Raw genomic sequence first — 12,910 nt, forward strand, 5'->3', positions numbered from 1 at the left:
GTAGTTCTTTAAAAAATAAATCAAGGTCCTAGCCTCTAAGGTGGAAGAATATATGGAATCTCAAAAGGGGAGCCTCTATCCCGGTGGAGGGATTTGTGTGCTCATCTGTTTTGATTTTATGTAGTGAGAGGCCTCGGCAGACCCCCCCCCCTCTCTCTCTCTCTCTCTCTCTCTCTCTCTCTCTCTACTTGCCTGGAGGGAGGGGGGCGCTCCCCTGTTTCCTGAAAGTGTCCTCTGAGCCAACAGCTTCTTCTCGTTAACAATGCAGGCCTGATAGTGGTGAATGCCTGGTACGGGAAATTCGTCAATGACCAGAGCAGAAGGAACGAGAAGGTGAAGGTCATAGACGTGACTGTGCCCTTGCAGTGCCTGGTGAAAGACTCCAAGCTCATCCTTACAGAAGCATCCAAGGTAAGGAGGAAGCCAGTGTGCAGGGAGGTGGGGAAGCAGATTAGCCCACACAACTCACCTGTTCCATTTCTGAGGACGCCTTGGGGTGGTTGTCAGCCCAAAGCATGCGATCACGAGGTGAGATTTGTAAACCTTTGGTTGGACTTCCAGTAGGGTACAGAAGCCAAGCTTCACAATGGTTCTGTGGTGTGTGTGCGCGCGCACAAGTTCACTAGCCCTTACACACTGTGCATACTTCTGCACAACCACCATCATCTCTTCCTTTCTTTGTAATCACATTTTTAATTGGAATTTTTAACATAAAGGGGTTAAAAACAGCACCAAACACAGCAAATACCAAGTAGAGGAAGAACTGCCAACTAAGCTGCATCAAAAGAATCAACTGAACTCAAGGAATTAGATGATTAAGTGATTAGATGGTGGTAAAATTGATCTATTGTTAAGGTTTCTAGAAGAGATAAACTGGCACCAGACTGCTGCAAAGTTGCCTTCATGTGTTTCTCGCCTGGCCCTCTTGCATTCCTGAGTCAATTTATCATTCAAAGCTGGTGGCCATATCCGAGTGTTAAACTTTTCCATCCAGAGTTTTCCAATGGCAGGAGGTTTCAGGATGGGCCCAACCAGTCACTTAATGATCAGATCTCTATAACCACCCTTCTCCTTGACTCAGCGTGTGACTGTTCCTCTCTTGCAGGCCGGCCTGCCTGGGTTCTACGACCCTTGTGTCGGGGAAGATAAGAGCCTGAAAGTCCTCTACCAGTTCCGAGGAGTCCTGCATCAAGTGATGTCTGGCGACAACGAGGCCCTTCGGATACCAAAGCAGTGTAAGTAGCAAAGCCCTGGTCTGCTGCTTCTGCTTCCAGCCCCTCTACAGGCCTGGTAAAGGCATCCGTTGCCCTTCCACTGAGGAGCTGCCACATGGGCAGGGGATGAGAAGGTTGCATTTGCAAGGACTCATGAGGTCAGGGGGATGACAACGACACACACCTCTCCAAATTTCACTCCTGCCTCCTTTGTCTTCATGTTCTTTCAGCCCGCTGACAGAGGCTGTGAGTTTGAGAGGGTTGTGGCCACAGCACACTCTGTTGCATGGAGCCAAGGCATGAATCTCAAGACTTTCCTCCAGCAATTTAAGCATGACTATGAGGACGCACAGAGAACCCCTTAAACCTGACTTCATTGTCAAATGTCCCACCTCTTGTACCTTGGTCTTTGACACTGGAGATATTCCTGGGACTGATTTAACTGTTTTTAAAAACTGAAATTGTTGTAACTCACCATGGGGCCTGCTGGTGGAGGACAAGTAATAGCTTGTGTAACAAATTAAAGTTAATAATAATTTAAAGTTGATAAAATCAACAAAGTAGAGAGGACGCTTCCAATCCCCAAGGCGGCAGAAATATTGCACATCTTCAGGGTGAGGCCTATCCTGAGTGCCCAGAGATGGCCGGCCAACTCCATGCAGCGTGACTCCTGCTGGTTTGAGGAGCAGCTTCTGGCTCCTAAAGGAATGGCAGCATTTCCCTTCCCTGCCCCTCTGGAGGATGCTTCATGCCCCTGTGTACATGGCTGCAGCAGGGCAGGATAAACCCAGATTTTCAGAATCCCCAACTTTGCAGCTATGATAGCTTAGAGCCATGGCCCACAAAATTGATTTTCGTGTCAGGATTTGGTTTGGGGGCCTCTCTGCCAGTTTCCCCCATGGATGGTGGCATGCTGCGTAGGGCTGGAGGCAGGCTGCTTCCTGCTCTCCTTTGCCATTTTGCAGGAGGTGGAAAGAGCACAATGTGGGTCTCCTGGGGGTGAACCCACTGTTGCCCACTGCTTATTTAAAAAAAGTGCCTTTACACCTGCCTCAGTGGTGGCTCTTTTGCAAGTTTGCCTTGACCTCAGCCTCTATAAAATAGTCTCACCTCTCCCCCCCCCCTTTTTTTTTTTTTTTGCTACCCCCATAGCTCACCGGATTGATGCAGACAGCTAATCTGGTGGGGAAGAGGGCAGGTGCTGAGTTCTGTGCCCAGGAGCCAGCGGATATGGCACCATCTTTCCTCCCTGGATTTGATGACGTCTTCAGACGAGTGGGGATGCGACTTATTTCCTGATTGGCGCGGAAGAAGGTGGTTTGACACCCAACGTAACATTGTGGGACAAAATGAGAGGAATCTGCTCTAACGAGACAGTGGCACCCAGACCCTGCAGCTGGGGGCTGTTGCTTGACTGGCACAGTTGACGATGGCCAGCATTTCCAGCCTGCCCCTGTCAACGCAAGGGGGCGGGCTGCAGACTAGGAGCCCCCCTTTCCCCTGCAGCAACCAGTGTCCTCTTCAGCGGGGGGACCCTTGGGGCAGGTGGGCAATGGGGGGCGGGGCGGGTGAGGTGTCGATTTTATTCTTGCAGGAAGTGGAGGGGGTGTGGGCTACTTCAGGTGAAGGAGCGGCCTCCTCTTCGCAGACCCTTGCGGCTGTTTGGCAATGCAAAGAACACGGTGCTCATATCCACGTTCCGAAATCAAAATGCACTTTGGGAAATTTGTAAGCCTTTCTTTTAACACGTTTGAATCTTCCTGTCCATCATCATCTATCTTTCTCTCTCTCTAGCAGCTGATATAATATGATACACTAAGAGGAACTGTTTCCCTGTCAGCTTGTCTTTGTTCCAAGCACAGCAAGAAGCAGGCCCAGAAAAGGAGTAAAAGTCGCCATAAGCATTTTAATGTACACAAAAGGCGTCGTGCAGATGGAGGCAGGGTGGGGAGATAGGAGTGGGAGGGCCAAGTGAGTGCCAAATCAGAGGCAATAGCATTCTCAATGGAAGATTGCTCCCACCGCAGACCAGGGGTGCTCTTGTGCTGCAAGAAAACAACGGAGAGGTTGCAGGAGTCCCAATTTTTAGCCCTCTGTCCCTGGTGGCAGTGTAGAGCTCCTTTTACAAACACAAAGAGAGGAGCCTCTCTGTTAGTCCTTGGAACACCTTCCTTGATGACATTTATATAGGATCCCTGGGGGTGTTGAATGCCAAAGCAAGCTTTCCGTCGTAACTGCTGGTTCCTGAAACACACACAGTGTGGTGCATCCCCTGCGCCACTTTATTCGTTTGTATAACTGGGTTCACCCCACTCATTTGGATCCAGATCATATCCGCCCCCAATCTGTCCCCATCTCAGCTCTTACCCTAAGTAAAATAACTGATTCCATGAAGCCTGTTACATCCCTCCTGCCCCCTTTACCTCTTGAAATTAGGTGTTGCTGCTCCTCGGTTGTTTTGTTGGACAAATATTTTTCTCTCGCATCTTCCATTGAACCAAGTTCTGGTCTAGTAATATCCATCTCCTTGGTTAACCCTTGGTACCTTCAAGTAAAGATCCTTATTCATGTTGACACCCCTACCCGACTGCCCCATTCATTTTTCCACATGCCAGTTATCCCAACTTCCTTCAGAGCTGATGGAATGAGAAATACACTGTATGGTCATAGTATTTATTCCTGGATCGCAGTGAGTTCTGGTTTCAGAAATCTGTGACCTGGCCTCTTCAGGAACCAGAATCGGGCTAGAATTAACACTGGTAATTAACACTGACAATAACCACTTGAACCTTCTGCTTTTTGAACCCAGCTCAGCCCGAGCACCCCTCCGCTTCAATCCTTCCCCGCTTTCCAAAGCCCCTGCCTCGTGTGACTGGAAATTTTGCAAAGTGCATGAGCCGCTGATGAGGACAGAGCCTCTGGTTTCTCCTGTAACAAATAAGGACAATAAAAGAGACCCATTTTCTCCGGACTGTTGGCTACTTAAAGCAGGGGCACAGAAGCCTCCCAATGGGCAAAGAGGCAAAAGATACAGCCAGACATGCTTACTCTGATCCTTCAGGGAGGCTAAATGTAGTGCCTTCTGGTGACTTATTCGGTCATTCTTTCTTGCAACAGGCTTCCTACAAGTGATCAATCTTCCCTAACCTTTTACTTTCCAGCTGCTGTTAGGTTCTCAGCTCCCATCAGCCAGCATGGCCAGGGGTAAGGGATGATGGGAGTTGGAGTCCAACAGCAGCTAGAGGGCACCATCAGGGTGATGGAGCCATGGTTGGTGTCTGGAAATGTGTGCATTTTTTATTTCCTCTGCTCCTTCCGCTCCCATAGACTAGAGGGGAAGTGGCTGTAAGAGCCACCCAGGTGCTTGATGCTCTTCTCATTCGTGTTCCAGGTGCTCATAGCTCTTAGCTGGCATACCAGTGCTCTCCCCCTCTTTAATTCAGCTGAATTTGGTGACAAGCTTAACTTAATAGCTATTGGCATTCATGGTCATGCCCATAAATTGAGCCTGTTACCTAAGGGAATCCTTTAGTCATGTGCCCCCATCCCATCAGCCTCAAGAAAGATGGCAGCTGTGGGGGATGTTGCCCTCTGGTTGGGGATGAACCCTCTCTTACCTAACTGCGATGGGTCTCTGCCCGCCCCGCCCCCTTACTGCCAATCCCCCTTTTTGGAGGTTTCTGAGCCTGCAAGGTGAGTTCTTACCTCAAGAGTGGCTTCGCTACAAATAATGCTTTTAAGAAACTCAAGATTGGGGACTTTCAGCATTCTGCAGATGCAAAGCAGTTTCACTTTGCCCATATTCTCTTAGCTTCTCAACAACCCTCTCTGGTGGGACAATATTATCATACTTTATATGGATGAGAGGGAGTGTGTATTAGGGAAATACCAAAACAATAGGGACTCGTCTCAGGCCACTAGAAGTTCTGAGGCTGAAGTGTGATCTGAGTGAAGACTACCCTCCTCTTCCCCAACAGCTCTGCCTGTAATCACATTAAAATCAAGCAGAAATATTAACAATGTTTGGAATGAAGTGTTGGGGGTGGGGGTGGGACCTGATTCCTACTGGCTGTTCTTGGCACTGACCAAACATACCTCCCTAAACCTACAAAGCTGCATGCTGTCATCGGACAGTTGGTGCACCTTGATCAGCCATGGCTGTGACTTTGGCTGACTGGTCCTTTTGTAACCGGAGACGAAGCCCCAAAGTTGAGGCCTTAAGCGCTAAAATGAGATCCTGGTTGCAGGATTATACCAAGGGGGGCATCTTGTCCAGGAGCCCATTTGCCAACAAGGTGTTCATGATCCCCAGACATTCCTGATCCCCTGCATTCAAAGCTCTCTGCTGGTTTGAGCATTGAAGTGGAAAACTGGGTGGGCTAAACGAATTGAAATTCAATGGTGTTGACACAAAATTGGTCCTCCAGACTCAGAAAACAAGAAGCAACCATGTGCCCAGTTAGAACCTTGGTCCAGCTTGCTCAGTATTGTCTGCACCCAGCCCTACCTGAGATGCCAGGGATTGAACTGAGGACTTTCTACATGCAAAGCAAGCACTCTACCACTGAACTACCACCCGTCCCCAGTAAAGGGAAGTGCATTTTTCGCATTTATTACACAAGTCATGCCCAAAGGATGCTATCTATGTTCAAGCTGCCACCACCACCCCATCACCTCCCAGCTCCTTCTCCCAGTGCTTTGCAGTGATTTTGCCTCCACTCTTACTGAGCAGCGAAACGGGTCGCCCGTGCACCATTTAAAGATTTTACTTCTTTTCTAGAAAGGCAGACAAGGAGCCTCATCCGATAATACAAATAATTTTAATAAAAAAAAATAAAGCTCTCAAACTGAGATTGCACAAAGATGAACTCACAGACATGCAAGATGTTTATTCTTCTCCTGAAAAATCCAATTAACTGGGCTTGCCAGACACCACCTGATTGCAGAATGGTTAAAACTGGGTCTTAGAGCTCAATGCCAAAATACAAGTCAAAACTCTTGCTCAACAGGAAACTTCTTCCTCGGCTGTTTTCTCCACCACAAGATGTCCTACACTGATTTGTCTCGCTCTGCAAACTTTTTTTTTTATATAAAAAAACCCCAATATGGTAGCTGAGGCTGCCAAGTGATCACAGCATCAGCCTGGGGCATTCTGTGGAAGAACTGTCTTTGGCAAATGAGGGAGCCTGAGGGAAAGCAGACCCTGCTGTGTAGAGGAATCAAGTTCTTCATACTTGCTTCTGATAAATGGACAAAGTTTTGCAGTCATGGCAGAAGAATGGAGTATGGGAACCCTACCAAACCAATTGGGTAAATGACTTAAGGGGTTTCAATCCCCCATCCATTACCACTTGTAACACAAGTCCACCATATGAGAACCTGGGTCTCGCACATTAGGTGCCCAAAGGAATACTTGTCCATGCTGAGATTTGGGCAAGACGGCTGTCTGTCTTGGTGCACTGCTCACTCCACCGAGCCTGCTGCTCTTCCTTCCCCACAAAAACTACATTTCCTCGCTGTCGACAGCTCGGAGCGATGCAAAGGGAGAATCCACTTGAGGATTCACATCTGTGCAATAAGCCAGTTTGGTCACTGCAAAGGAGGAATCGGCGCTCTGGTGGCAGGAATCCACTGGGCTTGTTAAACCTGAGATCTCTGCGCCCATTTCCCAGCTCGCAAGACTCTTCTGTGCTGAATGCATAGAAGCAACCCCAGGTGCCAAGACTTACCACCCCCATCAGCTCAGAAGAAGCGTTTTTACATGCTTCCCACTTTACAAACTGACATGAAGGAAAGCCCATCCTGGCCCTGAGAGAAGGAGGAGCCCATCAGAGTAGGAACTGAGCTCATCCTCCGAAGTGGGGGGGAAATGGCTGCCCTTTCCTCTCCCTGCCTGAACGAGCAGATGGCTTCCTCCACTGAAGGTGGCTTTTAAAGAAGCAGCCATGGGTTGTCTCACTTTGAGGCGACCTCAGATTGGCTCTCCACTGGGTGGGGAAGGCGACCCTTTTTCACACAACCCTTAAGAGAGATCCTGGACCTCCTGCTGCAGCATGGTGGAGGTGCAACAGCTGCTGGCACCTCCAGCTCTCAAACTGCTGCATCCCCTTCCCTGATGGTGAGTCACTCAGCACCCATCAGGCAGTTCATCCTGCCATACTTTCATACCTGGGACAACAGAAAGGAAGGAAAGTGAGGTGCACACCAGGCAGTCCCCCCCACTTCCTCTTATCATCCTAATGATGCCCTTTTTCCTCGACTTCCTTTGGGGCACGGAATCGGGTCCTTCTCCAGTGGCAATTTAGGCCCTTGAGGGTGCTTTGAGACGCTTCCCTTCACCACAGAGAGGATGTTCCCTGCTTGTGGCTGGGTTTGTCCCCCACCAACCAGAGTCTCATGTTTGACATGACAAGTCCGCTTGTGTCAAACGCGTTAGGGGAAAATCCCACCCTGCTAATCCAGGAAGTGTCGGCGAGACCCCATCCGGGAGCGGCTGGAGCGGCGGATGTCGAACTTGGAGTCCCGACACTTCTGGCAGACGTAGATCTCTGGGACGTTGGACTTGCGGATCTTTGCGCAGGAGAGGTGGATCCAGGTGTGGCATTCGTTGCACTCGATCATGGGGCGCCCGGCAAAGGGTTTCATGCAGAAACAGGTCACAAGGTCCCAGGAATCATCATCTGTGCGGCAGGGAGGAAGAGAGAGAGACAAGTTCCAGGTAAGAGACCCTCATCAGATGCATCACCAGTCCTCAAATACAACCTCATTCATCTACCTGGGAAGCCTGTTTGTAGGTGGATGCTCCCTCCAAGGAGCAAGTCTTTATTTGTCAGCCCAACATGCTTGCTGCTGGTGACACAGAAAAGGGCCTGGCTACTCTTTTGTAGTTCTCCAGCTGTTCTGGACTACAACTCCCATCATTCCTTGCTGCTGGCCAGCAATAACTGCAGGGCCCCCACAGGCTCTCCAAGGAGTTCATTTGTTGTGGCAAGAGAATTCATTGCCTTCAACTGGTCACACCACAATAACAATTTCAAAATACTGATTTGGTTTTTTTTAATAGCGGTGAGAGTTCTGTCAATAGTGGACTGACATTTTAAAATATATATACAGTGGAACCTCGGGTTACATACGCTTCAGGTTACAGACTCCGCTAACCCAGAAATAATACCTCGTGTTAAGAACTTTGCTTCAGGATGAGAACATAAATCGTGGTCCGGCGGCACGGCAGCAGCAGGAGGCCCCATTAGCTAAAGTGGTGCTTCAGCTTAATAACAGTTTCAGATTAAAAATGGACCTCCGGAATGAATTAATTACTTAACCCGAGGTACCACTGTGTGTGTGTGTGTGTATTCTTATTTAAAATTATACCCCTGCTTTCCCCCTCCACAAGGGTGTTGCTCTTGTGGTTTTACAAGTGAGCCAGCCATTAAAAACTCAAATGACTGAAGTAGTTAAAAGGCAATATTTGCAATCAGGTCGTGAAACAGCAAGAGAATCAAAAGCTCATTTTAAAAGTTTTCAATTGCTAGGAGAACACAAATAAAGAGGGGAACAGGGCAAAGCGTTCCACGTAAAGGGAGCCACCACCGAGAAAGCTCTCCCATGTGGTGCCACCAGCATTGCAATCTCTAGCCTGGTGCCCTTCAGATGTTTTCTGCAAGTTTTGGCTGGAGCTGTCAGCACATGCCATCCAGCCTTCAAGGCTCCCCTGCTTTTAACCTTCCGCCTGATGCAGACAGACAGTGCTTTGTTTGAGAGCCTCTCTGCTCCATACCTGAATCCACCATGATGTCCTCGTCATCTGCACTGCCGTCCTCGTCGCGGAACACCACCTGCTTCCCCTGCCGGATGATGGTGCGCTTGCCCAGCGTCTGAACCAGGTGCGGAGCCTCTGGTGGGGCCGCTGGCGGGCACGAGGCACTGGAGAGCGAGTCCGAGTCCCATGCCGAGCAGTGGCCCGTGGAGGAGTGGGCATCGCCTTCGGAAGAGGGGCTCGTGGGCACCTGCGCGTAGGACTCCTCCCCTCCCAGCACCTCCCTCCGCTTCAGCTTCCTCTTCCTCCTGAGCCCCATTTTCTTCCTGCCCAGCAGAAAGCCCTGTGGCTTTGCCCACTGGTAGAGGGAGGTGTAAGCTTTCCGATGTGTCAGCTGGCTGAAGCTCTTCTGTGCTTTCCCGGACAAGGAGAGGGCAGAGGGGAGCCTCGCTTCACCCACATCCCCACTGTCGCTGTCGATGGTGCCCCCGGTGCTGTTGGGGGGGCTGGGGGCGCTCCGCACAGAAGGGTCCTGCAGAAAGAGGAATCAGTTTCACAGAGGCTGCATGCCTTCTAAGTGGAAGCTGCAACTGGGCCCAGCACCCAAACAATTGTTTTAAATTGCACCTGTACCATTTCACAAAACTGCAAAGTTGGAAGGGACCCCCCCAAGGGCCATCTAGTCTAGCCCCCTGCAATGCAGGAATCTCCACTCTTTTGCCTGCATTTGGAAACTACAGCTGGTCCGTTTGGACATTCAGGGTGGACAGAACAGAAGGGCTGTAGATCAGCCTTTCCCACTTCCCTATCAGTGCAGGTGTAGCCAACATGGGGCTATCCAGGGGTTTCGGACCGCAACTCCCCTCAGTACAGCTACATGATGGCCCATGGGGGCTGATGGGAATTGTAGTCCAAAATGCCTGGAGGGCACCAGGTTGGCAAAGGCTGCCAATCTGCATAACAACAAAAAAGCACCTCCTGACATTTCATCCCACAAACGCATCTTAATCCCCAGGCAGCATTTCAAAGGCATTTTGCGCGCGCGCGCACACACACACACACAATTAGCTTTCCCTAGCTCACTGCTTCCTCCCCCGATCGTCGCCCTCCGGAGACGATTCTCCCCTCCCCTTCCCCCAATGAACCGGAGTCTGCCAGGGCCCCGAAACCCAGAAAGCCTTTGGGGGAGAGAACACTCACTCTTGCACAGCAGCGTAGCCGCATCTTGGGAAGCAGAGCCCGCCCCTCCCCTCCCCCCCCCGCCCCGATTATCCAGCTGCACCGAAGGCAGCCTCCACCTCGCACTCCGACGTCCATACCTCTTGCGGGTAGGGGATGTACCCCGCGTAGGCCAAGACGAATGTGCAAAACTTGTTGAAGTCCTCCACCGTGCGGCATCGTTTGGACCCGGGAGAAAAAACCTGCAAGGAGGGAGGAAGAGGCGGGCGTAACCACTAGGGGCGTCAGCCACGGACTCGAAGAGGGCAGGGCCAGCGAGGTGCCACTCGGAGAGCGAAAAAGCGGGGGGGGGGGGGGCGTTGAGAAAAACTTTGCTAAAGGGAGGGGTCACTGGTTGAGGAGCTGCAGGGGAGGGGACCCCCACTTTTGCAAGCACCCCTTTAAAGCGCCGCGCCACATTGCAGACTTTTGCCCATTCCCCACCCCCTGCCATCACAATAAGTGGGCAATGCCCGGTGGAGGGGGGGCGGGGAGGTTTCTTCTGGAGGGGAGCCTGCTTCTTTGTTGGGATTAGGAGTGAGGGTCAGGCATGGGGGGGGGGGGGCAACCGGCTGCCCAGCAAGCCGGATCCCAACCGGCCCTGGGCGGCGGGGGCAATCACACCCCAGGGTGCTGGTGAAGGACCAGAGAAGGATCGCACCCTTAAAAGAAGGAAGGGGAGAACAGTGGCCGAGGAAGGCTTGAAAAGGTGTGCTGGAGGAGGGGGAGTGAGATTTAAATGGAGAAAAAAGAAGCTCCGGACACCCCCTCAACTCTGCCACGCCTTCCCCCTCTCCCACCCACGTACATCCAACCTCAAGCGAGACACCCAGTTCTGCGCGGAGGGGGGGCGGTGGATGGGGGTGTCCTGAACTGGGGCTGGGGGCGGGTAGAAGGCTTGGAGAAGGATGAAGAGAAAGCGGGGGGGGGGGACGAAACTGAGATAGGGGGGAGACAGGAGAAAGTGGGGCTTCTGGGGGGGTATATATGCGGTAGGGGGGGTTGGGAGGGGGCGGGACTCCTTGTACCCCATCACTGGGGGGGAGGGCAAGGGGGCTCTTCTCACCTCGGGGGGTGGCGGGGAAGCGCAGGAGTCCGAATCCATGGCTGGCAGGCTGGGTGGGATCAGAGGACCGAGCGAGGAGGAGGAGGCGGCGGCAAGCCAACAGCGGCGGCGGCGGCGGCGCCTCCCGGGACCGGCAACGGGGGAGGGAGCCGAAGCCCCGCCCCGCCCGCCCCAGTGGGGAGGAGCCTCCTTGTCTGGCGGTAGCACTGCGCCTGCGCCGCTCGCATGGCAAGCCGGGAATCGTAGTCCTTGCGCTCCACCGAGAGATCACCCAGTGGAGAGCAAGGAGGCGGAGAAGAAGGGAGAGGACGGGCAGACGCGCGTCAGTCCCTTGGCTCGCTTCTGCTTTGTGACACTCACCCGGAAGCTTGGCACCTTTTAAGGGATCCTGGTGGGCAATTTCCCAGTCGGGGTTTGGGAGGCACTGGAAGTTCGCAGGAAGTCTTGCAAGGTTTTTGTTTTGTACACTTGAGGTCGCAATTCATTACGTTTCAGGACACTCCGCAATAACTGGAAGCCCTTTCAGAGGTCCCTGTAATTCTTTTGTGTGCGTGTGTCTATAAACTTTTAAAAATAAGATTTGCAAATGCAACAAACAAAACATCAAACTAAATAATAAAAACAGTAATAAAAACAAAGGGGGTAAAAGTGCAAAGTAAAATTTAAAAAACGTTTTGCAAAGACCGAATAGCGTAAAATATGTTCCATGATAGGATGCATGGTTCATACAGTATTTATACCAAAATATATCAGCTGTTCATAGATGTTGCTGGATAAAATCATATTTAGTATGAATATACCAACCATGAGATTGTTTGGTCATAAAAATCACAGAACAGTTCCCAGACTGATGCAAAGCCTGAGCGGGTTGCATAGCCTCTGGTGGCACACAAGGTGGTTCAGTTTTTCAGAAGCAGCAATAAGCATGCCTTTTTAAAAACATGAATCCAAAGAATAACAAGATGGGTCCTTCCATCCTTGAGAGATCAGTAGAGGAAACCAGCAGATATAGAGTTAATTGAACCTTATGCTTTTATGGGTTTTTGATGGCGTCAATGCAGGTCATCTGCCAACAAGTGACTCCTGATTGTTACATTAATGGGACCCAGCAGCAGTGCCAGGGATTGTCTTAAAGGCCCTGGCAGTGTGGCCAAGCACCTTCCCTTTGTTAAGGAGATTCCTCTCAATCCCTGGACCACTGGATTTAATTCCCCCCTCCCCTCTCCCAGTGGGAGACTACAGATCCAGGGTCTGCTATGTTAATGCCAGCCATTGGGGAATCTGTAAATAAATGCAGATATTGCAAAAAGTGGCCTCTGCCTACCCATGGGTCTTCTCTGAGTGTGAGTGACATTGGATACTGCCCAATTAAAAAATAAAACAAATATTTTAGAATAAGTTAATTTAGAATATGCTGGAAATAATAAAAATAAATAAAATTAAAATAAATTTAAGGAACCGCGGAAAGAGGAGGAAGTTGAGGTTTGAAATGTTACAACTCTTGTTAAACTAGTGAAGTGTATATAAATAAACACTATAAATAAAATTATTTAAAAAACCAAATACTGTATTTCTTTTGGTGTGAGGGGCGGGGAGGGAAATACTGGTAGTACTAAAAGCACAGCAAATGGAAACTGCCCAGCTGAGGAAAGCAAA

At 50.5% G+C, this 12,910-nt stretch overlaps 2 protein-coding genes across 4 annotated transcripts in view; one reads left to right on the forward strand and one right to left on the reverse strand.

Annotated features, from left to right (window-relative positions):
- The window catches only part of DNAJC11 (DnaJ heat shock protein family (Hsp40) member C11), a 56,013-nt gene extending 51,828 nt beyond the window's left edge, over positions 1-4,185 (forward strand). For all 3 annotated transcript variants that reach the window (XM_028740495.2, XM_028740496.2, XM_028740497.2), the window contains 3 exons: positions 269-411; positions 1,106-1,235; positions 2,367-4,185. In XM_028740495.2, coding sequence (XP_028596328.1) covers positions 269-411; positions 1,106-1,235; positions 2,367-2,392 — 299 coding nt within the window. In that variant the 3' untranslated portion in view covers positions 2,393-4,185. The remainder of the gene's footprint in view (positions 1-268; positions 412-1,105; positions 1,236-2,366) is intronic.
- Positions 4,186-6,015: 1,830 nt separating this feature from the next.
- PHF13 (PHD finger protein 13) lies at positions 6,016-11,404 on the reverse strand. The gene is made up of 4 exons (XM_077931443.1): positions 11,255-11,404; positions 10,290-10,391; positions 8,992-9,502; positions 6,016-7,894 (listed from the first exon to the last, which is right to left on the reverse strand). Exons 1-4 carry the CDS (start codon positions 11,291-11,293, stop codon positions 7,668-7,670), a joined length of 879 nt encoding a protein of 292 aa, XP_077787569.1. The 5' UTR covers positions 11,294-11,404; the 3' UTR covers positions 6,016-7,667.
- Positions 11,405-12,910: the final 1,506 nt, after the last annotated feature.

Source organism: Podarcis muralis, chromosome 7 (assembly GCF_964188315.1).
Source record: "Podarcis muralis chromosome 7, rPodMur119.hap1.1, whole genome shotgun sequence".
In the NCBI taxonomy this organism is placed as follows: Eukaryota; Metazoa; Chordata; class Lepidosauria; order Squamata; family Lacertidae; genus Podarcis; species Podarcis muralis.